General features: G+C 41.3%; 1 protein-coding gene across 1 annotated transcript in view; it reads left to right on the forward strand.

Annotated features, from left to right (window-relative positions):
- The first annotated feature begins 5,541 nt into the window (after positions 1–5,541).
- Positions 5,542–25,951, forward strand: part of MARCHF11 (membrane associated ring-CH-type finger 11) — a 32,787-nt gene continuing 12,377 nt past the window's right edge. The window contains exons 1-2 of the mRNA XM_075086149.1: positions 5,542–6,260; positions 7,559–7,714. Coding sequence (XP_074942250.1) covers positions 5,955–6,260; positions 7,559–7,714 — 462 coding nt within the window. The 5' untranslated portion in view covers positions 5,542–5,954. The remainder of the gene's footprint in view (positions 6,261–7,558; positions 7,715–25,951) is intronic.

A 25,951-nucleotide genomic window follows, 5' to 3' on the forward strand; every position in this document is an offset into this window, starting at 1 on the left:
TTTCCAAAATAAACCAAGGAACTAAATTTATTTGCAAACAAAGATTACCTCATTCTGGAAGCCATGCTAAGCCTTCTTTTCCCCCTCAAAAACTGGTACAAGGAAAAATGTTAAAAAAATACTTCCAAATGGGTAAATGTCCAAAGGGAGACTGTATTTCACAAGAAGCTATATTCTATGGTGGAGAAAAATTAATCATAGGTAGTTTCAATAGTTTTAAGAATAAATAAGCAGCTCTGAAGAAAAATGGCATAATGGCAAATAAGACAGGGATTCAGTAAGTAAAACATAGTAATTATCAATGGCATGATAATATTCTAAGATGAAAAATTATATTGAAATAAAAATTTGTATCTTTTATATCATCATCCATGAAAGCCCATTAAAACAATTAGTGGTTGCATATTTTCATAAGTCTCCTGTAAGAGGAAAAGGGTACCAATCACCCTTTCTTGGACAATACAGAACTGTCGGGGAACTGTGGGCTCCTGTGCCAGGAGCGCCGGGGCTCCCCAGGTGGCTGATGGCAGGGCCTGGCAGCCCGGACAGACGGGGGGCACCGGGGCAGCCCCAACACCGGGCATCGGGCACCTCCCTGGGGACGGGGATGAGGCCAGGGTGGGACGTGGTCCTGTGGATGGGCCCAGATTGGTGCGGCCATGGTCTGGCACGGCCTACGACATGGCGGGAGCTGTAGCTCAGGTGGGGGCTAAAGAGCAGAGGCTCAGCTTAAAAGCAGCTCCCACAGGCAGGGGCTGGCCCCAGGTGTGGCTCTCCCACCATACCTGGTCAAGGAAGGGAGGGAGGGAGGAAAGGAGGGACGAAGGAAGGAAGGAAGGAAGGAAGGAAGGAAGGAAGGAAGGAAGGAAGGAAGGAAGGAAGGAAGGAAGGAAGGAAGGAAGGAAGGAAGGGAGGGAGGGAGGGAGGGAGGAAGGAAGGAAGGAAGGGAGGGAGGGAGGGAGGGAGGAAGGAAGGGAAGGAAGGAAGGAAGGAAGGAAGGAAGGAAGGAAGGAAGGAAGGAAGGAAGGAAGGAAGGAAGGAAGGAAGGAAGGAAGGAAGGAAGGAAGGAAGGAAGGAAGGAAGGAAGGAAGGAAGGAAGGAAGGAAGGGAGGGAGGGGACAGCCTGCAGCTGCCCTCTCCCTGAGCCCTGGGAGCCAACCCTCCAGGGGAGATGATGTGCTCAGGGCCCCAACATGGCCGGGGAATCCCTGGGAGGGTTTGAGGAAGAAGTGCCAGTAGCTGCTAAGACTAGACGCTTTTGCTGTGAGAAGTTGTATCAGTGTTGAGCAAGACTGGGTTGGGTAGGAACCCAGGTACGCATTTCCAAAAAAACAAGAGAGCAATGTAAAAATAAAGGTTTTCATTAGACAATAGGTTTCTGTCTGCATGAGATTGTAATTGGTTCACATAACTGGAAAAGCTTCGACTGCAGGATGAGTGTGTGTTCATAACAAAAATCAGGCACGTTCAGTGGACCAGTGAACAATACACCATCACGTGTGTGGCTATTAACCATCTGCGCAGATCTTTCAGCGTAATAAAGTCGAACATGGAAATGTAACAGATGGGGATATTACCCAGAAGCACATTTTATGTTGGATTAAACATGCAAAGTGCGTTTCAAATCAAACTGAAGCATTTGCTTACAGCCAAAATGCCTTATTTTTGTTTACAGGTGATCTCCACGTACCTGAGTTTTATTCTGAAAGGGTCATATAAATGCTGTTCAGTAAATAGGATAATAATAATTGTCTGTATTGTTATTTAAGTAGATTTCACTTTCTAATACCTCATTAGTATTTAGTTTTGAATGTAATACGCTGGCAATTACTCTCTTTACTCCTTTAATAATATTTTAAAACTATATTGTCTTGTTTTCCTCAGAGATACAGGAAATGACAAAATGGAACAAACCCATCACTGAGCTGTTCTGTTACTGTATTTATGGTACAGGCCATTGCATTACAGAAACTTTTCAAGAAAAAGGAAGAGCAGGGGCTGGTTTCTATACATGCAATAACACAGTGTGTCCATTCTTGCAGTATCTTCCAAGTAGTTTGTTACCTGCATGCATTATTCCTCTGCAACCTCTCCTGTATATAAAACTTTACTTGCAGTGTTTATCTTGATAGATAATGATTTTTTAAAAAAATCAAACAAACCCTGTTCTGTCCATTCCCTGAACATTTCCCCTCTGTTCAAATGCATTCATCTGGTTTTTCTTCCTGCATGTTCCACCTACTGCTGATTGTCCTCAGGTAAAAAACTGGGCTTGAGTTTCCATTAGTTTATTTGGAGGAAAAAATTGCACAGTGCTGAGCTGGCGTAGTGGGAAAAAGAATGTACCTGGAGCAGCACTGAGAGGAAAATAGAGGAGAGACAACTTCCATTCCCTCAGGAGTTGTACTCCTCCTGCCTTTTCCATTGTCTGCTGAAAATGCAGTTCATTTCACTGTCCCACAGCCTGATCACCTTGGTGTTATTTTTATCTGTATCACTGTTCCTTATTATTTGTCTTGTTATAATACCTAGACACCTTGGCGAAGACCAAGACTGTACAAATATGGCCTGAATCTGCCAGGAAAATATTGCAAATTCCAATGGAAGAGGCAGGAATAAGAACAGAGAAAGCAAACATTATCATTTCAGTTTTACGTAGAGAACAAGACGGAGAGAGAGGCTAAGGGAGATGTGCCTCCATCTGGGAGTCTAGTGCCAGTTTGAATGTCCCGCTGCTCCCAAAGGAGATGGCAGATGTGACCGCCACAGCCCTCCGGAGGCTGTTGGTCACCCGGCTGGGAGTACGCCTAGCTGCCTGTGTTTAGGGAACCGGGTGCCTATGTTCAGCCCACCTGAGGTCCCTTGCTCAAGGTCCCTAGCAAAGCTGGGCTCGAACATATACCCCATGAGCTCCAATTCACTGCCTTAACTACAAATTAATTCTCTCTGTTTTCATCTTCTCTTTTTTTCTTTCTCCCAACCACCTACACTACTGCTGTTGCAAAGCAGACTATCCTCTCCTGCTTTAAATTTTGCTTCTTTCTGTTTCGATCTTTGTTTTTTGGCTCCTGTCCCCCTCTCTCCTGGGGAGCAGAAGGCAGAACGCTGCTTCGCTTGGAGGCTGTGTTGCATAATGTTCTCCACCCCTTCTGCTCTCTCCTCGCCACCTCCCCGCACCCCCAGCATGCCGAACATCTCCCATGCGCCCCGGAACGCGGGGATCAATAACCGCTGCAATTCTATTTTAGCTAGTGTGCCAGTAGCGGTTGGTAGACAGGCAAACAGGTGATGTATTAAAAAACTCGTGTCTATGAAATATCCACTTGCAATCAGCTCCCCACATTAACTGCATACGTGTGAAAGAAACATTATTCTAATTCGTATTAGATGTGTTCCCTCTTAGGAGTCATGTTATACATTTATTTTGGGCAAGATTAAGTAGAAAAGGTCGACCTTCGTAACACACTCTGTTATTCTCTATAGTCACATCTTTCTTTCTTTTCCTGACATTATGAAATCCTTCCACTTCTGTGTTGACATTTTTATCTTCTTTTTATATCCTTCACAAAAGCTGTGTTATTTATTGAATTTTTACTGACAAACAAGAGGACGAGGAAGAAAAATGGCACAAACCCCAACATACAGCAAATGGCAAGGGGATGCTGTATTCCTCTAATGCAGGCGAGCAACTTTTTAGCATTCGTTTCTCACCTCGCTACTTTAATTCCACCATTTCTTCCTTTTGGTTCTGCTTTAGTTCTCTTCCACCCAGTATTTTGGACTCATCTGTTTGTTTTTTCATTTCCTGTTTTTTTCATTGTTTGTGATTGCCCCTTCTTTCCTTAGAATTAGTCTATTTGATTAATTCTTTCTCCAGTTATGTTTAGTCTCTCTGGCAATCCCTTCAGGTATTACCTTGCTATTAAAAAATTGTGTGTAGAAGAATTTCTTAACTCCCAGCCTCTGTAGTTCACCAAAATGTCACTGTCAATGTGACATTTTTTGGTTTACATCACCAGATCCGAATGAATCTGTGTGAGTTACCTACTTAACAACCACTTGGGGAACAAAAGTAATTTTGGGGCTGGAGCATCTTGTCCTAACACCAAGCTAAATGGCCAGCGCTGGCTTAGCTAACGCAGAGCCATCAGAGCAAAGATTTTCACGAGAAAGGGCACTAGTGGGTGATGACAGAAGGTATAATGATACACACCTCTTATTCCACTACAGGAAGACAACCTCTGAACATGCACTTTTTGAGATCAATGCTGTGAACAGCAGTGTTGTTCTTTGTCCTTAACGCATCTATCGCACGGCCTCCCTAATAGACGCTAACTCCAGGAGGACCGAAAGGGCTTTAGCTGCACCTCACCCCAGTTAGCTCGAATGTGACTCCTGCAGTGTGGGGCTGCTGCTTTTCTGCAGGTAATGTGTTGCTTGAGCTGGTCTCCAGCCAAGCCAAAAGGTCGGACCGGGTGTTTGGTGTGTACTCAGCAAACCTCTCCAGAGAGCTTGACAGCCGTGTGATCGCGGGCCGAGGTGCGCTGTGTTGGTTCTGTGTGCTTCTTTGGTCTTCTAATAAAATGTCCATACCCAGAAAGCCACTTCTGTGAAAACAGGGCTGGTGAAGGCAGTGGCTGAGCTCATCCAGGTTCATCCTCGTCTTGAGACTACATATGAAGCAGCTGATGAAGATGATAGGTGATTTCATCACACTTTGATGAATTTAACTTCTAATCATAGAGATTTCATCTCTAAATGTGCCTATGGAAGAGCATACGGCTGCACAATTGTTGTTCTGAGGTTTTTTTTCTTTTTGCTTCTCTGCACATACAGTTGCTGTCATTTTCACGAGATGAAATGTGCACTGGTGTTATACTTGATGCTGCAATTCACACATACTTTCCTTCAGCAGCCCCAGCCAAACTTGAAAGAATTTCTAACCACTGTGGGTATTTTTTTTAGAAGTTATTTGATCATGATGCTTTTAGCAGATTTAATTTTAAAAATGAGGTGATGTAATGAATTTGAAAAAAAGAAAAAAAAAAGCCAGCCAGAAAAGACGAGCAGGACTACTGTTTCACACCCAAAGAACAACTGTTGAATATTCGTTCTGTCGAGTTTTTCCAAGTGCCACCTTTTGCAGCGAAAACCCCCATAAAGTAAAAAGACCCGTAAGCGCCCCGCAAAGGGGTCGGGCCTTCCGCCGGGGTGCCCGGGCTGAGGGGCCCTGTGAGCGCCGGGGTGCCGCGTTCGTGCACGGGCGGGGGAGGCGAGGGGAGGCGGGGGGAGGCGGGGGGAGACGAGGGGAGGCGGGGGGAGGCAAACCGCCCGCAGCAGTTCGTGGCTGGGGCCAGACCCAAGGCCAAGGGGCGAGAGGGGGACGGCGGAGGGAGGGGAGGACAGCGCGCAAGGCCGGGCCCCCCGAGCGGCCGGGGGGCGCAGCCGCCTGGGGTGGGCGGGGGAGAGCCGGTGCTGAGGGAGGGACGGCGGGAGGCGGCGGGAGGGCAGGTGCGGCTCCGGCGCCCGGGGGAGGGGAGGGAGCGGAGGGGAGGCAGGGGAAGGCTCTCCCGGGCGGCCGGGTGGGCGCCGGGTGCTGGCGCTGGTGGCGGTGTCCCCGGAGCGGGGCTGGCCGCGGCGGTGCGGGAGAGGCGGGGAAGGCGCCGGGGCGGCTGCGGGCCCGCCGCGCTTGCCGTGACTGACCCCGCCCCGCCGCCTCCAGCCCCACGCACCCGCACCCCACTCACTCACACACACACACACGCACTCACACGCACACGCCGCCGGCGCGGCTCCGGACCCGGCTGGCGGAGGGAGGCGGCCACGCCGGGTCACCTTCCCGGCCGCCGACAGCGAGTAGGGCGCCCGCGCCGCCCCCTCCACCCCCGCCGCCGCCATCCGCCCCTCCGGGCCGTCCCCGCCCGGGTGAGCGGGAGCCCCGGGCCGGCGCGGGCATGAGCAGCGCAGGGGGGAGCGTCGTCCTCCCTCCCGGGGAGCCGCAGCAAGAGCCCGCCGGCCCGCCGCAGCTGCCGGCCGGAGCAGGGGAGGCGAGCGGGGACATCCCGGAGGACGGGGAGAGCGGCGGCCCCGGCGCCGGCGAGGGCCGGAGGGGCGGCTCGGAGAGCGGCCGCGCCGAGGCGAGGGCCGCCGCCGGCGACAAGCCCGAGACCCGCTCGGTGTGCAGCAGCGAGAGCGGCAGCGGCAGCCACCCCGGCGGGGCCGGCCCCATCTGCAAGATCTGCTTCCAGGGCCCCGAGCAGGTGAGGGGAGCGGGGCGGCCGGGCGGGCGGGGAGCGGGGCGGGGGGCTCCCCCGGCCTCAGCGCCGGCGGGCCGGCCCCCGTCACACGCACCCCCTCCGCTCCCGCAGGCGGCGGGGCCGGGCGGCGGCGGCGGCGCCAGTGGAGCCGTCAGCACCAGGGACAGGGCTCGGCCCCGGCGGCCCCGCACCCCGCCTCCCCCGGCTGCCCGCGGCGGGGCGGGGCGGGGCGGGGCCGGGCGCGGCTGCTGCCCCCCGCCCTGCCCGGGGGCGCGCCCTGCCCAGCCGCCGCCAGCGCCCCGGCACCCACTGCCCCCCTCGGAACGGGCGCCGCCAGCCCCGGCTGCTGCGGGGGTGGTGGTGACCCACCCGTGGGGCAATTCTGAGTCGGCGCAGAGCTTTGGGAGGGATCGGGGCTTTGTATGGCTGGCCTGCACGCTGCACACCTTGCGCACTGCACGTCGTCTTGCACGCTGGGCATCTCAGCCTGCACGTCTTCTTACACCTTGCACATCTCACACACTGCACATCTCACACACCGCGTATCTTCTTGCACACCACACGTCTCGGGTCTTTAAAGGAATGGAATTTCTCAGGTGTCTATTAATCTTTAAAATGAGAGCGTTAGCTTACAGGTAGTGTTGAGAAGACCTCCAGGTGTCTTCTCTGTCATTACATTACTGGGCACAATAACAGCAATGGATTCATAACTAGCATTTTATAGCTTGTCTGGTAGTTTAGCTAAAATGATATATAAAAAAAAAAGATTTGCAAGGAAAGAAAGGAATAGCTGATTTATATAATATCGAAATATATGAACTCCAGGGAAAGGGTTTACTTACATTATTTGATGTCCTGCCTGACGGCTGGCTAGCTGGGCAGCGCAGAACCCTGCTCCAAGAGCACTGTTCTCTGTGACATCACCCATTTCTTTCCTAGTGATGACTGCAAATAACTGTTGGAGAAATGCATCCAACCACTTTTGGTATGATTTGAGGTATTTGAAAGGGCTAATGCTACTGTTGTTTGGTGCATGGTCGTCTTTCACTTGTTCAACATATGCTCATATGCATGCATAGACGGTTATCTAAAAGTCAATCTTGGGGATGGGTTTCTAGAAGTACTTAGACGTTTTTAAGACAGTTTAATTTTTGCAAATGTTTATAGCCAAAAATACACGTTTTTTCACATGTTGACATTGACACCAGTTCATTGTTACAGACCTGTAAATATTTTTGTATTGAATATACATGCACATAAAAGGTTCCTTTAAAATTAAAGTTTCTGTGCTGCCTTTTCAGGGTGAATTGTTAAATCCCTGCCGCTGTGATGGGTCAGTACGATACACGCATCAGCTTTGCCTGTTAAAGTGGATAAGTGAAAGAGGGTCATGGACCTGTGAACTCTGCTGTTACAGATACCATGTTATAGCAATTAAAATGAAGAAGCCTTGCCAGGTAATTTGTTTGCTTGTTTTTTAGAAATATGTCTTTCCAGTCATTTTTTTTTTTTTAAATGATACTACCTTTATTTCAAGGTTTTTGGAAAATACAATCCAAGAGTCTATATGCCTTACCAGTTAGCACTTGCACCCACTTGAAGTTAGTTTTTAAGACCAGTTACATATTAAAACGTGCAGTCATTTGATTCTGTTATGTTCTTTTAGCTTCTGGCTTGCCATAGAAATGGTCTTCAGAGGTTGTTAAATTCTGTAATCAGATTTAAGTCATACTGAGATATGATAGAACAACTTGGATCTCCCTAATTCACTTTCTAAACTTTAAACGTATCTTTAAGACTCAGTCCAAGGTTGATTTCATTCATTCTTCAAGCCTGGGGTCCAGAGGAGGGAGGCAAAGAAAACTTCTGTTGACTGTGTATTCATCTACCGTAAAACAAGTAAAAGGAGGTGACTTTTCAGTCTTGGCACAATCCAGAGTAGCAGAATGTTTGGGGTTTTTTTTAGGTTTTGTCCACCAGTAGTTGCTTCAGAAGCTGAATTGTGCAGTAACATTTTTCACAGCTCCCTTTTAACAGCATCACAACATGCAGCTGGAAACTGAGAATATTACAGTGGTAATATTCCAGGGCGAGGGGAGGGGAAACTCAAAGCTTTAGCAGATCTGTTAGGGATGCTTTAATACCACTTTGTATATCAGAATTCTTTAGAGGCTTAAAATTTCATCCTAGAAATTGTATTTCATGCATCTGAGGAATGCATTTGGTAAGATAATTGTATCTTTTTTTTCTTTTAGTTTTGATCCTATGAGCTCAGAGATGATGGAGCTCTCAAAGGCCAGAGCACTCAGGTCATTTTCTGTGCCTGAGTTTGATTGGAGTTTTATAGAAAAGACATGCTTGGATGGTAACGGCAGTTGTGTGACCGTGATAAGCATTCCCTGGATGTGGGATATCTGGAGTATTTGCTTACAGCCGTTCAGATTAGGTGCAAGTACTGTCAAAGCCAGTCAAGTTTTTTCATTATGAATCCACAAAGGAAACTTTTTTATAAGCTTTCCTGGGTAGAAAAGTCATGGATTTGTAAAATGCTCCAGAAAATGAAGGTGGTAGATTCTGTTTCTGCACAGACTTTATCTGGCAGTTCTCCTTCATCCTTCTGGGCTTTTTTTAACCACTTTAAAAATCTCTATTTCCTGTATATCCACAGCAATCTCATCGTTTTCCTAGTAAAGGTTATATCATTACCAACAGTTTGCAATGATAGTCTCTGAAAATAGTTGTTTGACAGAAAGGGCATGGCACAGTTGCCTGCAGAGAGGCATCTAGTACTGTTTGAGATGTCCCAGGGTAGCCAGAATATCTACACAGGATAGCAGATATGACACGACTCACAGGAGACTCTGAAACTGCAGCTGGAGGCCAAGTGGGATATTAAAGGACATCGCAAATGTCATTAGACACCTGTCTGTGGACAACAGAATCAAACCCCAGTTTGAAAAACAACTATTCAATTTCTGTTGGAAAACAGAAGCAAAGAAGGAAGAGTCAGTCGGTGACACAGTAGAAAACAACATTGGCCAAGCTACAAGTGAAGTAGAAAGAAATCAAAGAGCCAAAAGTTAAATGCCATTCTTTTCAGGCGTTGTGGAATATTTTTGTGGGGAGGGGAAGAACTAGATTCATGTTTCTCCTTCGATAGCATAAAAAAAATACTTGATTTATTCTTAACCCTGTCTTTCATTTTTTTAAATGTAAATTATTTAAGTTTGTCTTTTTTATTCTTGGCAAAATAGCAAACTAAAGATTTTGTGGAGTTGCATACTCAAATAATACGTTAGACGTACATTCCTAGGGTCAGACTCCTGACACCCAAAAGGTCGTGCCTCTCTTTGGAGGGACGCAGTGGTACCTTTCCCATTCTCATACACCATACGTTCCTCTTGTAGTTACAGAATCCAGAAGGAACTCTCAAAAACTGCAGCTGTCTGTGTATTTTTGGAAGGATGATCAGTCTTAAAGTGCCCTCACTCCTCTCCCATATTCTTGACTATAAGACTATTGGCCATGTTTAATAGTTGTCGTGGTTTAAGCTTTTGGACAGGTTCTGAATAATTTGCTTGACTACACGAAAGCCTTTTTTAAGGTAACTTTTCAGTCAGGTTTGGTAAAAAGCTAAGGGTTAGACCCTTTCAATATAGAAGTAGTTTACAACATCTTCACTGAGGTAGCTAATGTGCTTAAAAGTTCCCAAGCAGGCAAGACTTATTGCATTACGTTAGATACAATATTTGGACAGGAGTAGTTCACCCTCTCTACAATGAGTCGTCTGCCTCAGTCCATGTGCTCGGAATTGTCCCTGCCAGTCTTTGACTTACCAGATCTGTGTAGGCAGTGTCATAAGAGAGAAAAGGATCTATTTACCAAAATAACTTTTTCTCAAGTGGATTGTCTATGCAGATTTACACCAGCTTCTCAGATTTACTTTTACCTCAGGTATTTATGGAATGTAACAATGCTTAGGGAGTTAAGAAGTAGGAGAATTTTCTGCGTTTTCTTCCAGAACATTGGCATAGATGTGAATATTCCATTTAATATCTAACATTCTCTATGGTTTCTGTTGCTTCATGGCAGGGAAAGTAATCCCAAAGGGGGGCCTCTTTGGAGGCAGTACATTCAAGGAACAAAATTTACTATGGTAAGTGGCTATTCCAACAGAAATTTTTCCAGTGTCGCTTTGTATATTTCAGCAACTACTGCGTAATTCACTTTTAAGAACCCAGTCCTGGACATACATAGAGTTTTAATATAGCAACAGATTTTAAAACACAAAAATAATAAGTTAACCAGTTGGCTAACAGTGGAAGATGAGCACACATCAAATTGATGATGTTTGATATGGTGTTTCACAGAGAAATGCACTTTGAGCCATTTTTTTCAGTATCCTTCTCAGGATCGTATCAGGACACATTTAACCTTGCCCTAGTCCATCAATGAAAGCGCATGTTCATGTTGCTTGACTTGCTCCTTACAGCAGCGTGGAATCTGATGCAATAATAGATGAGATTATGTTAAGAAATAACTAGAAAAAAACCCCAAAGGGTGATGAGGGGAGATGCAACAAATATTGGTATGAGCAGGGAGTTTTGGGAAGTTTTTGAAACAACTTAAAAATGAGAGAGAAGCTTTCTTGGAAATTAAACCCACCTAGAATCATGTTTTAGATTAGCAAAGAGGAAGAAAGCACAAGCAGAAATATTTTTTATATTGGTTTGTTAAGCTTTATAATTTGTACAGTTTTCCTTCCTAAAAGAAATATAAACACATTGCTTTATTTTATTGGTGCTTTTTAATTATTAAGGTGTTAGTAAATCAGTTCACTGGACTTGCAGTTAAACATGGATGTGTACTGAAGAATGTCAATTTTCTTCTAAATTTCAGAAATGATGTTTAAAAATGGAATGTAGTTATGCAGAGGTTCAGAAAATATACTTTGGTGCTAAACCCCATCATTTCTATAGAAGTCAGCAATAAACAGATATAGAGCAGTCTGTAGTCGGTCATAAAATAGTATTGTTAGATGTTTAATATACCCTGCACTTCTGTTCATTAAAACGTTATGATCTGGTACTTTAGGTGAACTAGACCTATTCCAAAAGTAATACAGTAGGTTGGAGTGCTAATTTAAGAGCTAATTGCATGGCAATCCAACACCTTTTCTGACATCAGGAAAATCACAAAACAAACCTAATTTTAAAAAGTAAATTCTTAATTGTTAGGTCTGATTTTTGAATAGAGATGAAAAAAAATGAAGGTTGTACTTAGTATTATTTAAGCAAATATCTCGTTACTGGAGGTGGAGTGTGGCTCCCGAGTTCAGTGGTTTTCAGTGGCCCAAACTGTGATTATTAACATATGAGATAATAATCCTAAAAATTGCTATGTTTAGCAGCTTTTGTGAATTACAGGTTCAATTTTTCAAGCCTTGTTAGTGTGAGTAGTCCTCGCTCCTTTGAGTAATCTCACTGGCACCAATTAGATAAGCATGAGCAAGACTTTGTAGCAGATTGCATGCATGTATATGTGTGTTATATTAAAAAGTGCAAAAGTCAAGCTCTTCAGATACTTCAATAAGGAGGCAAGCGTCCAGAAAAAATGTGTAGTAGATGTTTAGTAAAAGTTATTGCTAATGACTGTGCTCAGCTGGATGAAAGCATTTACTTTTTGTAGGCATAGCTAAGAAGGGGAAAGGGAGAAGGCTCAGATCTCCAGTTGTACTTTTTAAACTACTAACATCAGTCTGCTAATGTTGCTGCTGTTGCACTGCCTGCAGTGAAGATCCGGGAGGATACGTTGTGCTGTTCACTATGCCAACACACACAAAGAACAAAAAGGACTGTCCCAGTCTTGGACAATTTGCAAAGAAGTTTGAACAAGAGATAAGGGACAAGTCTACAGGGACATATATAAAACCAGTGGTCTCTGTACATTGACTGTTTTAAATTATCATTGAGTTTTTGGCATCTCAAATGGGATGAGTTTTAAGATGCCTCTTGGAAGGAAAATAGTGAAGCTTTGCAGGCACCCTTTGAATGTGAAGGCAGTATGGAGGGGCTGTTAGAAAATAAAATACTTGGCTGAGGTGGGTACAATGAACTGAACAGAGATGAGATTCAATGTCTGAGTAGTCATTAGAAGGTTATTAATATGTCAGTAAAAGCCTGGAAGGACTTTAAAAATAAAGTCGAGTCTTTTTTATTTGATGGGATGGGGAAGAGAGGAACCAGCATAGTGGAGAAAGAAGGGCAGTAACATGGTCGAAGTAGTGGACTAAAAATACTTGTATTTGAAGCAGTCTTGTGGTCACTGAGATTACATTTGTCATGAGCTTAAGAGCTGTGTTGCAGTAATTGAGACATAAGATGGAAGTGATGATGAGAAATTAAATTTTTATATATGAATAGCCTTAGCAATGCTACATGGAAAGCACCCGCAAGTTTTAGAAATACTGTGAACAGGAAGATCCAAATAGATATTTAAATTTACAATAATTCCTGAGTTACAGAGCAGATTCATAGATTGGAGGACAAATCCATACAGCTTGAGGAAGGCTGGGACATGAAAAACCTAGAGATTTTAATGAACCTCAATGTGTGGTAAGATCCATACAAAAGGTGTTAGAAACGTGAATATTTTAGTTTTGACAGGAGAGAGAAGTCTGAAACTGAAAAGTAGATCTGTCAGTCACCAGCATAGATACAGTAGCTGTAATTCTCACACTCTTTCTAAGCATCCACTTTTGGCCACTTCTAGGAAGTAATTGCTAGACTAGATAGACCTTTTGATTTGATACACTCTGAGTCGTTCCAGTGATGTGCACTGGGTAGAAGCTGGTGATTACGATCAGTTCTAAGTCGTGTGCTTAATGGGTTTAGAAACAGAATGATAGCAGGGCTGTTGGAGAGGCCAGTGGTGTCAAAGCTGTGAGTTTTTGATGTGGCGGGAAAGGCAAAATACATTTCCTGTGTACTTTCTGGGAAAGATGTGAAGGTGAATGAGAGACTGAAAAAGAGAATTGGGGTGAGTGGACCAGGAGGAAGGACAAAATTATGTCACTGGTGCAAAGTAGAGAGATTATAGAAGAAGAGAGGACAGTGAAAATTTCACCATTGACAAACAGAAAGGACAGAGTTGCAAAAATAGAAGTCATCAGAGGGAAAACGCTAAGGGGACAATGAATTTCATGTTGGATTCTGTTTTCTTTGCTTTCTTGTAATTAATGCACAGAGAGACTCGGAGATAAAAGGACTAGAGAGTGGAAAACAAAGACAGCAAAAAGGTGTGGAGACAAAAGTCAGTTTAGCTTGAGAAATACATTTGGTTAGCCATTCAGATGAAAGAACAAATTTGTCATGGAGCAAGTGAGCAGACCGCTGGTGCACTACTAGCATCCTAGGAGCAAAATAGTGGCTGTCAGCATACAGAGCTGAAGGAGTGCAAGATGGACGTTACAGTGGAAAGGAGGAACAAAACTGTAGAAGCTTTAGAAGGGTGGAGACAACTGGTAACTAATGACAGGTAAGAGGCAACAGGGGATGGAAGAATCATCGATACCAATGATCTGAAGGTCATGAAATAGTGAAGAAGAATATGCGAACAAATGGACTGCTTCTATCACAGCGATATCACAGTGATAGTTGAGTAGGGATAAAGAAGAACTAATAACAAAGGACTAGTTATAGACCAAGGTGAAAAGCTAATCAAAGCAATGAATGGTTGTTTTGTTGACTAGGAACACTGAACCACATTTGTAAGTCCAATGAGGAGAGATGATATTTGTCTAAGAAGTCAGAGCCGTCTTCAGCGTGGGAGCTGAAGCCATCAGGAAGGAACATGGGAGATTATAAAGAGAGTCAAGAGTTGAAACTGGAAGGATCAAGTAGAAAGGAGTTAAGTGCACAGAAAACAGAAGCTTGAAAGAGTGGAAGGAGATTGATTTTGTTTTAGAGAGTCCTATGAAGGAACTGAGAGTGAGGAAGCAGGGCGAAGATTTAGGTCAGAACTGGCAGAAATTGGAAACGAAATGTTTGAAACCTATGATTCAGAAGCTTGGATATTCCTAGTCTAGTCAGGATTTTAACGTTGTATGGCAAAAATTATGCTTTCTCACGGGTTGGAACAGACGAAGATTGAAGCAGTGATCTAGAAGGTGTAGTTAATATTTGGGGTTTTGCTACAACGGTTGGAGCGCCACTAGCAAACACCTGAGATCTGCTTTCCTGATTCTCTCTGTGTTCATGCTTTGCTACATGGAACATTTAGTCAAAGTTGGCATCTCAACTGATAGAACGCAGGAAATCTGTCATTCTTGTCAGCTACAGCATGCAGGGAGCTAGACGAGCCACTCTGGTGCTCACATCTGTCTATCCCCCCTACTGATAGGGGATTATCAATAAAAAATAGATTAGTCAAAGAAATGGTGATTATAGCATAGGGGACAATTTTGTACTAACATGTGCGTAGCGATTTTAAACTAGTTCTCTTGCGTTCACTTAGCCAGCTCTGTTGGACTTCTAAAGTGTGTACTAAAGTAATCAAATAACTACGCCAAATAAATAAAACAGAGCATGTTCTAAAAAAGGAATAGCATTAGAGGTACGTAGGTGTGTGCCCCTCATATGTTACTCTTCTGTTTCCTGTAGCTTATTAAAAAAACCAATTGTTATCTTGTTTTATTTTGTGAAAAGTGCAAATTGTGCTCAAGGCTGTTTGCTTGAATGGTGTGAAACAACAGCGCAATGTAAACTGTGGACTGTCCTTGGAAATAAAGTTTTAATTAGAGGTGTCACCCTGATCTAGTGGTAAGATATATAGATATAGATTAGATATAGATATGGATATAGATTTAAAGGGTGTTGTTATTGTGGCATATTAAGTAGGGGGTTAACTACTTCAGGGGAAAAAAGTGGATTCCTTTGAGACGAAGGTTTTCATGGGGCCAAATGACTAGCATGAGACACAGTGACAGGTTGTTTTTCAGAGGAAATATCTTGAATAAAAGTTATTACTGGAATTATAAGCATAAATTACATATTTACAACAGATTCCATTAGAAAAATACATCCAAAAGCTAAGGGCAGCGTGAATGGGAATCAAGGTTGCTACTGCTATTTTAAATGCTGAGGATAACTACGTGGAAAATGCAAGGCTTAAAATATAGTGTGGGACCTGAATTCAGGAACTTTTACTGTTTTGTGTGATTTTTTTGTCTGTTTGATTAGATATTTTCTCAATAGCTTTATCTTCTAGCCTAAAATTCATGTCATTTATTTAGCGATGAAAGATTTGTCTTACCAATACAAATTTTTGTCTTTTTGTCTTATGTCCAAAATCCTGATTATTCAGGTCTTTAATTCCTACCAACAGAGATCAGTGAGAAACAGTGCAACCAAGTACTGGTTGTTTCAGCATGCTTCTTCTATTTCTTAATATGAAAACTTGGTAATAAATGATAGTGTACTGCTTTTATGTCTCTTGTCTCTGATTCCTGAGTTCATGTGTATATGACAATGTAAGTAGCCTGGCCTGGGCACGAAATACTGACTTCCTCACCAATCATGATGTGTAACCTGTGAAGTGCCACTGTAGTTTTTTCCACAACTAAAATTTGTCAAAGAAAGGTGGCTTTATTGAATTAATTTTGAAACTTTTAATGCTTCTTGGTTTTGAATATTGGTCAGTTTGCCTTGAAATCTTCAGTGCTTCATCCAAATGTCTGCCAGTCATGCTAACTTACTTCTTTCTTAAATTGTTCAACTTGGGAGACAGCTTTTCAACCTATTGCATGTACATTTTTTTGAATTTTTGTACCATATGTAGATTTGAATTGGATGCTTGGTAATCAGACTGAAGACTCTTTCTTATTACTTCAACAATGTGCAAAGGACAGCCCTTGCCTCCTTTTGTGCCAGTAGTGCAACAGTGAAAGAATAATTTGACCTCAGTTCTTTTGAAATACTTGTCTGAGTCAGGGGCACTCTCTCTGCAATGAATCCTTCCTGCGTGACTTTTCCCATAGGGTTCTTAGGTTTTTATTTTCTTTATTTCTGCATTTGTTTTTCCTACTACTTTTATTGACATTTCAGTGAATCCGACGGAAAATGAGTATTCCAGTTTTAGCAATATGCTGTTTCCTTTCCCTTTATTACTTCCCCCCTCCTATATTTTTGCATATTTTTCTGGCAGCGTCTTCCCTCAATGGCAGTATTAAACTTTGGCATTTCTGTGACTAGCATATTTCCAGTACAGGAATACACCATATTGATACCTACACAAACTATATTATTGGATGAAGGCCATTTCCTGAGGCAGGGCTCATTTTTTTTTTCTGGTCTTTTATGCCCAAACAACAGATATAATTAAATAAATAATTCAGTAGTAATTTCAGAAAGTCATGAACCTTACCATCAAGGTGGAATACTTGCTAGCTTCATTTGTATTTAGCTACTCAGCTAACACTGGAAGAAGATTATTCCAAGCACTACAAGGATCTTGAAAAAGGCAAATTCCATAAAATTGGCATCCAGGAAACTGTATCTGGGGAAATGAGTGTAAACTTCAGTATGCCTTCTCTTCTTTCATGCTAAAGAAGCTTTGTCTGCCCACCAGGCAAGAACAGACAGACAGAGTCTACTTGTTAATGGAATGCTTTATGTATCTCTCATTGCTATTACCTCAGCAATCTGTAATTTACAGTCTACTCTAACTTGTGGTTACTTCAGGATATCGTGTTCCTCCTTGGATGACTAAATTCTGCATCTCAATTTCAGGGCTGCTGTTTCATAGGAAGAAAGCAATATGATATATTTTACTTGAAGGAATCGGCATAACAGCTGATGTGAGCTCACTGGCTCACATCAGAATATCATTAACAGAATGTAGGACTCTTACACTCACAGCCTTTTCCTGCACCTGCAACACTGTCCTCCACATAATCTCCTTCTTTAGTGACCACAAGAATCATCAGAGGCTCCAATTATTTGATGTCAGCTTCTAAAAAGGACTCTTTGCCTGTATTTAAATGTACAACAATGACTTAAAATCCTTCTGAGACTTAATAAAGAGGGTCACCTCCTCCTCAAGCAGCACTGACACAGTATTGCATATCATCTCATTGCTTTCTGGATGTTGCCACCAAATAGTAATTTGATTAATTACTGATGCCTTCTGATATCTGTGAAACTTAAGGGAAAGATCTTCATATCATCCACTACTCAGTATAAGGAGAGGGACCATCAAATGCATCTTAGGGGTTTCAAAATCCTTTACTTCAGCCTGTTCATCCTATAGCCTTGGGTAAAAGATCTAGAAAATATGTGAAATTGATGGTTAATCTAGGGAAATGTGTCTACTTCAGAGCTTCTCCACTGAGGGTTGATATGGTTACCACATACTTGAATATGTTTAGAAATTTGTGGAAAACCTGCTGTGCATTCACTGGGAAGAGTTTATGGCTGTGGGGCTTTTAGAAACTCATCTTTCCTCTGGGCCTTTCCCTCGTGCTTTCATAGGTCTCACCGATATAATTGCTGTGAACCTAGCCACAGCAATTAGGGCCTACATGATCTAAGGACTTCAGTCTTCTAGCCTAGACTATTTCAGAAGAGAAAGTAGTTTCAGTAGTTCAAAGTTACTCTCAGATGTCTTGGTGTTTATCATGTGACACAAGTGAATCTTTGCCTTCACTGTACAACTCTCATGCATCAGGTCCTATTGATATCCTCCAAAAGATTCCTTTTTAACCTCTTTGGGTTCAGAGTTACAGGCTTCAAGTCTGTTTACTTAAAAATCATCTGGCATTTCCACAGTGCTATGTCCTTTGACCCTGAATTAACATATCTGAAGTGTGAATAAGAAGCCATGTCTTTGTCCCAGTGTCACTCTTTCCTTTTTTCTCTTTCCCTAACTTTGCTGATGAATTGGCCAGGTTATCTAAACACTGTACAATTGTTGCCTCTGTTGTATGAATCCCTAAGTATGTGACCCTTGCATATGTCATTAAATTTGTGACTATTTCTTTACTCCTCTCAGTAACTATGCTGACTACTTCTTTTCCAGTATTGTGACAGAAGTCAGAAAGATTCTTGGGATAGTGACCTGCTTCAACAGGAGTTACACTGTCTTTTTTTTTTTTTTCTTCTGGTAATCAAGACCTAATTCCATTCACTTTAGGGGAATCATAGAACCATAGAACGGTTTGGGTTGGAAGGGACCTTAAATATCACCTAGTTCCAACCCCCCCTGCCATGGCCCCATGGCCAAGGACATCTTCCACAAGACCAGGTTGCTCAAAGTTCCAGCCAACCCGGCCTTGAACACTTCCAGGAGCGTCCACAACTTCTCCAGGCAACCTGTTCCGGTCTCTCACCGCCCTCACAGTAAAGAGTCTCTTCCTAATAGCTTATCTGAATCTACCCTCTTTCAGATTTAAACTGTTAAACCTCGCCGTATCACTTCACTCCCTGATAAAGAGTCCTTCCTCATCTTTCCTGAAGCCCCCATTTTATGATGTGAAAATTACTTTAAAAAGTTAAATAATTTTATTTATAAACTCAAATTCATGTGGGAATCTGCATTGCTCCAAAGGGGTGATTAATTTGCATCTCTCATGTTTATTTTCATTAATAAAGCAGATCACTTTGAAAATTTCTGCATGTGCTAGAAGGCCGCGATCTTACTGCTCAGTGTGCCTATGGTACTCGGCATCTCTGTAGGGTGTTGTGTGTCCAAAGTAGCAGCTGCTTAACTGCCTGCTGGAGAATTCCACCACGGGACTCAGTTAACGTGTTGGCTGAGAGGCCGAGCTGCTTCACTGTGGTGGACATGAGCAGGTGTTTAGAAGTGACATTCTAAAAGCTGTTCTTCTTTTGGAAGGTTGCTTAGACTTGTCACAAAAAAATCCCAACCCTTCTCCTTCAGCACTGAGAGTATCCACTCATTCTCAGCTCCCTGACTGGAGAAATGGTGCATTCCTTCCTTCAATCTCTCTTCTCCCTTAGAATCCTCTATGAGGTAAGGCAAATAGAGCAGAAATGGTCCTCTTCACTACAACATAGGAAAAGATGTCTGGTGTCAGTGTCAGAATACTGGCCATTTTCCTGATTTTTTTTTTTTTTAATACAGTTTTTGTAGGATACTGAGCCATAGTCGATATTCTCTACTTTAGAGTTGGATGCTGGATAAGTTACTAACAGTGAGCCAGGTCTGACAGGGCAAACCTACCTGAAGAGTATTAGGTCCTCCCCTTACCAGATGTCTAAGCCAGTTACCTCTTTGTGTCCTTTGATCCATGAGATCTTATACTAGCTATTTCACAATGCTGAGACATGTTCCAATATCTTTGTCTGCAGCCACCAGTCTTAGATGCTCTGCATTTTCTCAGTTTAGTCTTGATGTTTCTCGGAGTCTAGCGAATGAGTGAGCGTTCCATCTGAGATGGAGAAACCTTCCCTGCTTTCTTCATTAGGCATTGTCCTTGTAACGGTGAGTTGCTCACAAACTTTGGGTATCAAGAACTTTTTTGTCTTAACTACAATGGCAGAACCAGAGCCATTTGAAGATCTACTTGCCTGTTTCTATCCATTCCAGACAAGTCAAAAAGAGTAGCAGTCTGTGTGCAAAAATTTTTCTAAGTGGGTAACAAGTTGTTTCAGGACTTATATCCTACAGGACCGCTAATGTGTTTTTCCAAGAGTGCCCTAAATTAGTTTTATCAGAGCTCAAGTGTTGTTATTAATATTGTCAAGGAATCCAGAAATAGTGCTGACTGTAGGACAGAGCAATCTGAGAGCTGCTGTTCTGAAAAGAAGACCAATACCTCTATCATACATAATTAGTGAATGTAAAGAGGGGACTATTGTCTAGAGACAACAAAATGTGGCTGTGTTTATAGACATAAACTCGAAAAGCAACAATTTGCAGAAGAGTAAGTGGTTCTCAGATACGTGTGTTTTTGTCCATATGGACAGCGTGTACTTATCTTTCATTCTCTTAGGTACTTCATATATTTGAGAGCAACTGAGGGTGTTTTTATTTTTATATCTGTATTTGTACTGCAAGAGATGGCACATGGGTTATGTGTAAGTCATATAAGCACCATTAAGCCTAGAACAATTTATAGTTTAGGGGCTTTCTAACACAGTGATAGGAATGGATATTACAGGTTTTTATATTCTAACCGTTGCTTCTTGCAGTATTATGAATGCTGATGCACAATATAACAAGTCAGAAAACTGGGTTTTTTTGGTGTTCAAAAGCATCAGTTATGTTGTGCAATTTAATGTAATTGCTCCAAGGGATTTCAGGCATATTCATTATATGGTTAGAGAGAAATACAGAGTTTCTGGTGCAGTGTATACTATAAAGACGACTATTTTATTTTTCTACAGATAGAGCTATCATATTTGATGATGCTTAGTATCTAAATTGCCACTTTCTGTAATTAAGCACTACATCTTATATGCTTTCAGATCTGAAAAATGGATTCTTGTAAGTAATTGGGTGATCAAAACCATGGCTACCCAAACTATTAGAAAAAATGTGATTACTTATTCAAACAACAGTACCAACTAGTTTGTGGTTGTGATTACGTAGCAGTACCTGAAAAAACTAAGGCAATTGATTTTTTAAATGTTGCTGTATATTAGGGTTTTTTAATTAATAACTTAATTATTAATTGTAGCAAGCATACATTATATCAGCACTTATAACTATGTATGTATTGTGCATATTTTAATATCTAGTTTAATTATTTTACATAATACGTAATATATAAAACAATTAAATAAATAAGATAATTTTTCGATTAGGCCAAATTTTCAAGCAGTATGTTATTTACCATATTTATTTACACAGTATAAAATTTTATAATTATGACTAAATCATCTTCAAGTGAAGATTTATTGCTAATTTAATTGATTACAGAATCAATCTAATTGATGTGCTAATCTAATAAATTACATTCTAATTGACTTTTAGAGCAGGCTCTGCCAGAATTTGTACAAGCCAGAACACAGGAATGTCGTCTTCATGATTACATGCTGGTAGATAATACCTGCATATTCTTATCATCCTGCCTTTTAACCTTCGCCCAAGATACAAGTAATCTTGCTTAGGGATTAGAAAAGGCAACAGCCTTACCTCTGAAGTCAGGATATGTTTCTTCAATTTTTTGTTGCTCTCAAAATCTGAAGTTTCCTTAGTTTTATATCTTACAAAGAAGCACTTAAAATCAGGATTGTCTCTTCTCTCATGTTGTGTGTCTTCCAGATTTTCACATGAAAATCCTGATCCCATTCTGTGAATTAGTTTTTGTTTGGGGCCAAAATGGCCAAAGGCCAATATTTGTACTTAGTAATTTTCTGGTGCGATTTACCCTTCACTGCTGAAACACATCATTGCCATATAGCAATAAGAAGAAGACTGGACAGCAAAGGTGCTTCTTTGTGCCTAACCAAGGTTACAGGGTTGTTTTGTGCCAGAACTATTGTGAAGTCCCTGATTCTCAGCTGTGAATAATGTTCCTGCAGGATGCTGGGGAATCCAGTGACAATAGATGGTGATGCCCTACCCAATTTCATGTCTTTGGATTCATAGACTGCTAGAAGCAGGTAGCAGAAAGCAGTAAAAATTGTGTACTTTAAACAAAATGTTGGTAATTGATGCTTTACAACTTCCTAAATGTGCTTGTCCAATTGAATTTGTTTGTACATCTACATTCTTTGGCTCCATCACCTAAACATCATTTTGTGTTGTGCCTGAATTGGAAAAACACATCAATACTTAGCATTTTCTACCCCTTTTACAGCACTTAAGTGCTTTAGAAGAGTCCTCTTTCCATCATCTTTCAGTAAACTGGGAACATTGATCTCTCAAATTCCAACTATATCCCTTCACATCATTTATATCGTTCTTTTCCAGGAAAGGCTTTTTCATAGCCTCTTTTTCAGCATCCAGAATCCACTGAAATAGGCCAGTGTCAGAAATAGGTCCTGATGCTTTGTACTGTACTATAATCGTCTCCTTACTCATCCCTATGGAGGTGATGTGAACAGAGGAATCAATTTAATTTGCTTTCTCTTTGTTTCAGTGAACATCTATGTATTGTATGGGAACTGGAAATGTTCCAATAAAGTACTTTGAAGGAATTCTACTGTTGAATATCCTGAATACTGTGTAAATCTCACTTATTAAAATAGTGTTTTTAGAGGTGGAAATTTAAAACCTTGCTTTTACTCAGGTGAACAATGGGTTTGAGTCAAGGTCTCACACAAGGACATGAACCAACCATTAGGGTGTAGAATATTCTCAGATAAACCCTTTGCATTTCCTCTTGTATGCATTGTAGAAGTTATTTAATTATTCATAGAGTCAGAAAGACAGAGAAAGAGTAGCCAGTACTTTCAGAAAGTCGAGCTAGGAGATGAAATGTGGGTTTCAGTAAATGAACTGGAATTAATACTTAAGTACTTTCAATAAGATAGATGAGAAGACATCAAGAACAGATGATTCCTCCCTGTACTTACTGGTAGCCAGGGCATTTTAGTAGAAGAGCCTTGCTCTGCCCCTCCATGCTGAGCAATTTTTTGCACATCTTCTGTGAGTGCATTAATATCTGAGCCTCATGCTCAGCATTTTTTTTTAGTTAAAAGTATTCAACAGTTTTAGCTAGAAATTACAAACAGTTCCTTTCCCAGGAGAGAAGGAAATAGGAACTTCAGAACCCTCTTGGATACCGTCCGTGTCCAAAGGGAAGTACAATGTTGTATGGGTAAAACATAGTTAACCCTCCTAAGTGACTAGGTGGAATGAAAATTGTTAGGACCTCCTTCACACAACTGGTTTTTAATCTTGCTGAGGCTTACTGCCTCTCAGTGATTGGAATAAAAGTTAGAATTACAATAACTGTTAGTAATTAGAATAATTTTTTTTCACCTATCCATAACATGGCAGTCTATGCTTTTTTCGGTTTAATTTTGCAAATCATCTTTAAGTTACAGAGAATGCAACAACTATGTCAAGCTTCCATTTCCTCCATTCATTCATATTTAATTTTCAGATAATGCTATCGAGAGTAGGGCCAGGTTGCAATGAAACTCAGTATTTCCAATAAAGCTGCAACAGAAATTGAACAGTTCCTACTTTACAGTAGGAATAGTATTTATTCATGTAGAGTGGTAATTTTCATTCACTGGCTTTCACCAAATATACACACGTCCAAGGAATGTTCAAAATACTGGCGAATGAAGCCACTAAGCTAAACTTAATTGGTTAGAGTCTCACATGAGTTAAAAGCTGAACCGAGAATAATTCACTTTAACTGTAGGGATTTCTCACGGATACATCTCTACAACACACCATGACTTTTAAGTATTCTGTGATATATATTTTGGACAGAATATGATCCTGGTAGAATGACAGGCAATTCTTAAAAAGCTGAAATTAAGAACTAGGAGAAAATACTATTTGGTACAAATAGGACATTTAGCAGGTTTCATATTTTTGTTTCATATGCTTTTAGGTGTTGAGAATACTATATTAGTTACTGTGGAATGATTCCTGGTTTAAATATGCTCATCATTAAAGGGCCAGTCTTTCTTCTGAGACTGGATAAAATTACAATCCTTATTTCAGTAGCCAGGAGGATTAACAGACAGGATTAATATCCTTATCTTAATCAACAAGAGTTGATGTTTCCAGAAACTCTGAATGCCTCGAAGTGGAGAGGGACTTCACCTCCGTGTACCGTTAAATGTAAATACCCACTTTCTGTCTCTAAGAGAGAGAAAATGGTCACAAAATCCTGCAGTCTTGCCTCGTTCCTTTTATTTTTTGGCCAGCAGCGAAAGAAAACTACTAATAATTTTTCAGCTCTGCTTGTGGTCTCAGATCTTGATTCTAACATAATTTAAAAAAATTGTAAGGTAAAATACTCTTCTGCTTAATAGTGAATGTGCAATAAATAGTAAGATTTTGAAAAATGAATATAATAGAATTTGAATATTTTATGCATTGCTCAGGATGTCCAGGCTTCTGGACACTCAGAAATTTGAGATGCATTTACTGTAGGTGTAGATGTTCTACTCAGTTGTGTGCATGCAGTTAGCCAACACTTCTGGAAACTAAATTGCTTATGCGGTGCATGGATGGATGGTAGCTCCACAGTAAACATTATGCTTTCAGAATATGCCTGGTAAAGTATTGGTACAGCCTTCCAATCAGGCTGAGAAGTTACATGCAAGCAGAACTATCTGTGTTCATCAGCTCTCTGATACATGAAAAGATAATGGGCATTATGACTCCAGGCACTCTATGTGTTAATGATTTATCAGAATAGGTAAGCATTAATGGCGAGCTGCATTTTTTGTGGCATTGATTCTTTTTTCAAAAAAGACATAAAAATAGAAGCCTTTAGCCAAAAATGACATTTCAAATGTTTGTGTGTCTGTGCATGTACTCAAAACTATGCATTTGCTATCCAGGCTGGCCAATAAGTTAAAAATATCACTGCATATTAAATCACGTAGTCAATGTGTGCTTACTGCAAAACATGTTAGATAATGTAATTATCTAATCATCTTGACTAGTAACAAGATAAAGTAGGGAACAGACATTTCAGAAATGGTTTGTTGGACCTAAATAATTGTGTTCTTTTGCTTCTGTAAGAGTTTTATTCATACGTACTCAGATTGCAAACCCTGTTATGCATAATGAATGACAGTAGGAAAGAACTTTTTCTTGTCAGAGCTGTCTGATTCTAGTAATCAGAGCAATTAGAGCAATCCAACAAAAACTTTTTGAAGTCATATAATTGATGTCTCTTCAGGTTGATCATGTTATGTTGTAATAGGTCACTGCCAGCGATTTTTAGTTACTTTTATATAAAATATGCATTCCAGAATGACTAGAGGGAATGAGAGGCTTCAGTCAGCAGTGTCCATAATAAGCTGTGTTTCTGGGAGATCAGAGTGGGGTAACACCCAGCAGCTCTTTGGTTTAAGGAATTTTGGTGGATTACAAACCGGGACAGCTGAAGCAGGTAGACATTTGGGGACCCATAAGGAAATTTCATATGTTCTTTATTAAGGGCATAGGAAAACCTGTAGTTTCACTGGAGACATTTTTCATGCAATGTATTCAAAGTACAAGCACAGTCTCAGTCAGTACTTTTTAGATCACTTTTCTGCCATGTATTTTACAATAATCAATGGGCTTTTACAAGGCACCATTAAGAAAACAGACAAGTTAATATCACTTTATCTCGAAGGTGACAGATCTTTTAATGTTATATCCGTCTTTATGTTAGTAAAGACATGCATGTAACTGTATTAACTTTATTCTTTAACAATTAATCCATCAAAGCAATATGTTTCTTTCAACTTCTGTAACTCTCAACCTCAAAAAATAAGACATTATGCAGTTTTTCAGCTTGGCAGAGGCTTTAGAATGTTTCTGGAGTCAGCATTAGAACTATAGTGTACCAATAATGTACTAGACTCCCTAATGATTCATGAAAGGAAGACCAGTGGTAAATAAAAGATTAAAAGAACCAAACATAATGAAGTGTCAGTAGAAGTAGAAGTGTTGGAAGTTTTCAAGGGACAGACAGTCTTACATTAAAATTAGAAGCAGGAACCTATATTTTGTTTTTGAAGGCACCATTTTCAAGGAAAGATTTC

Source organism: Phalacrocorax aristotelis, chromosome 2, assembly GCF_949628215.1.
Source record: "Phalacrocorax aristotelis chromosome 2, bGulAri2.1, whole genome shotgun sequence".
Lineage (NCBI taxonomy): Eukaryota > Metazoa > Chordata > Aves > Suliformes > Phalacrocoracidae > Phalacrocorax > Phalacrocorax aristotelis.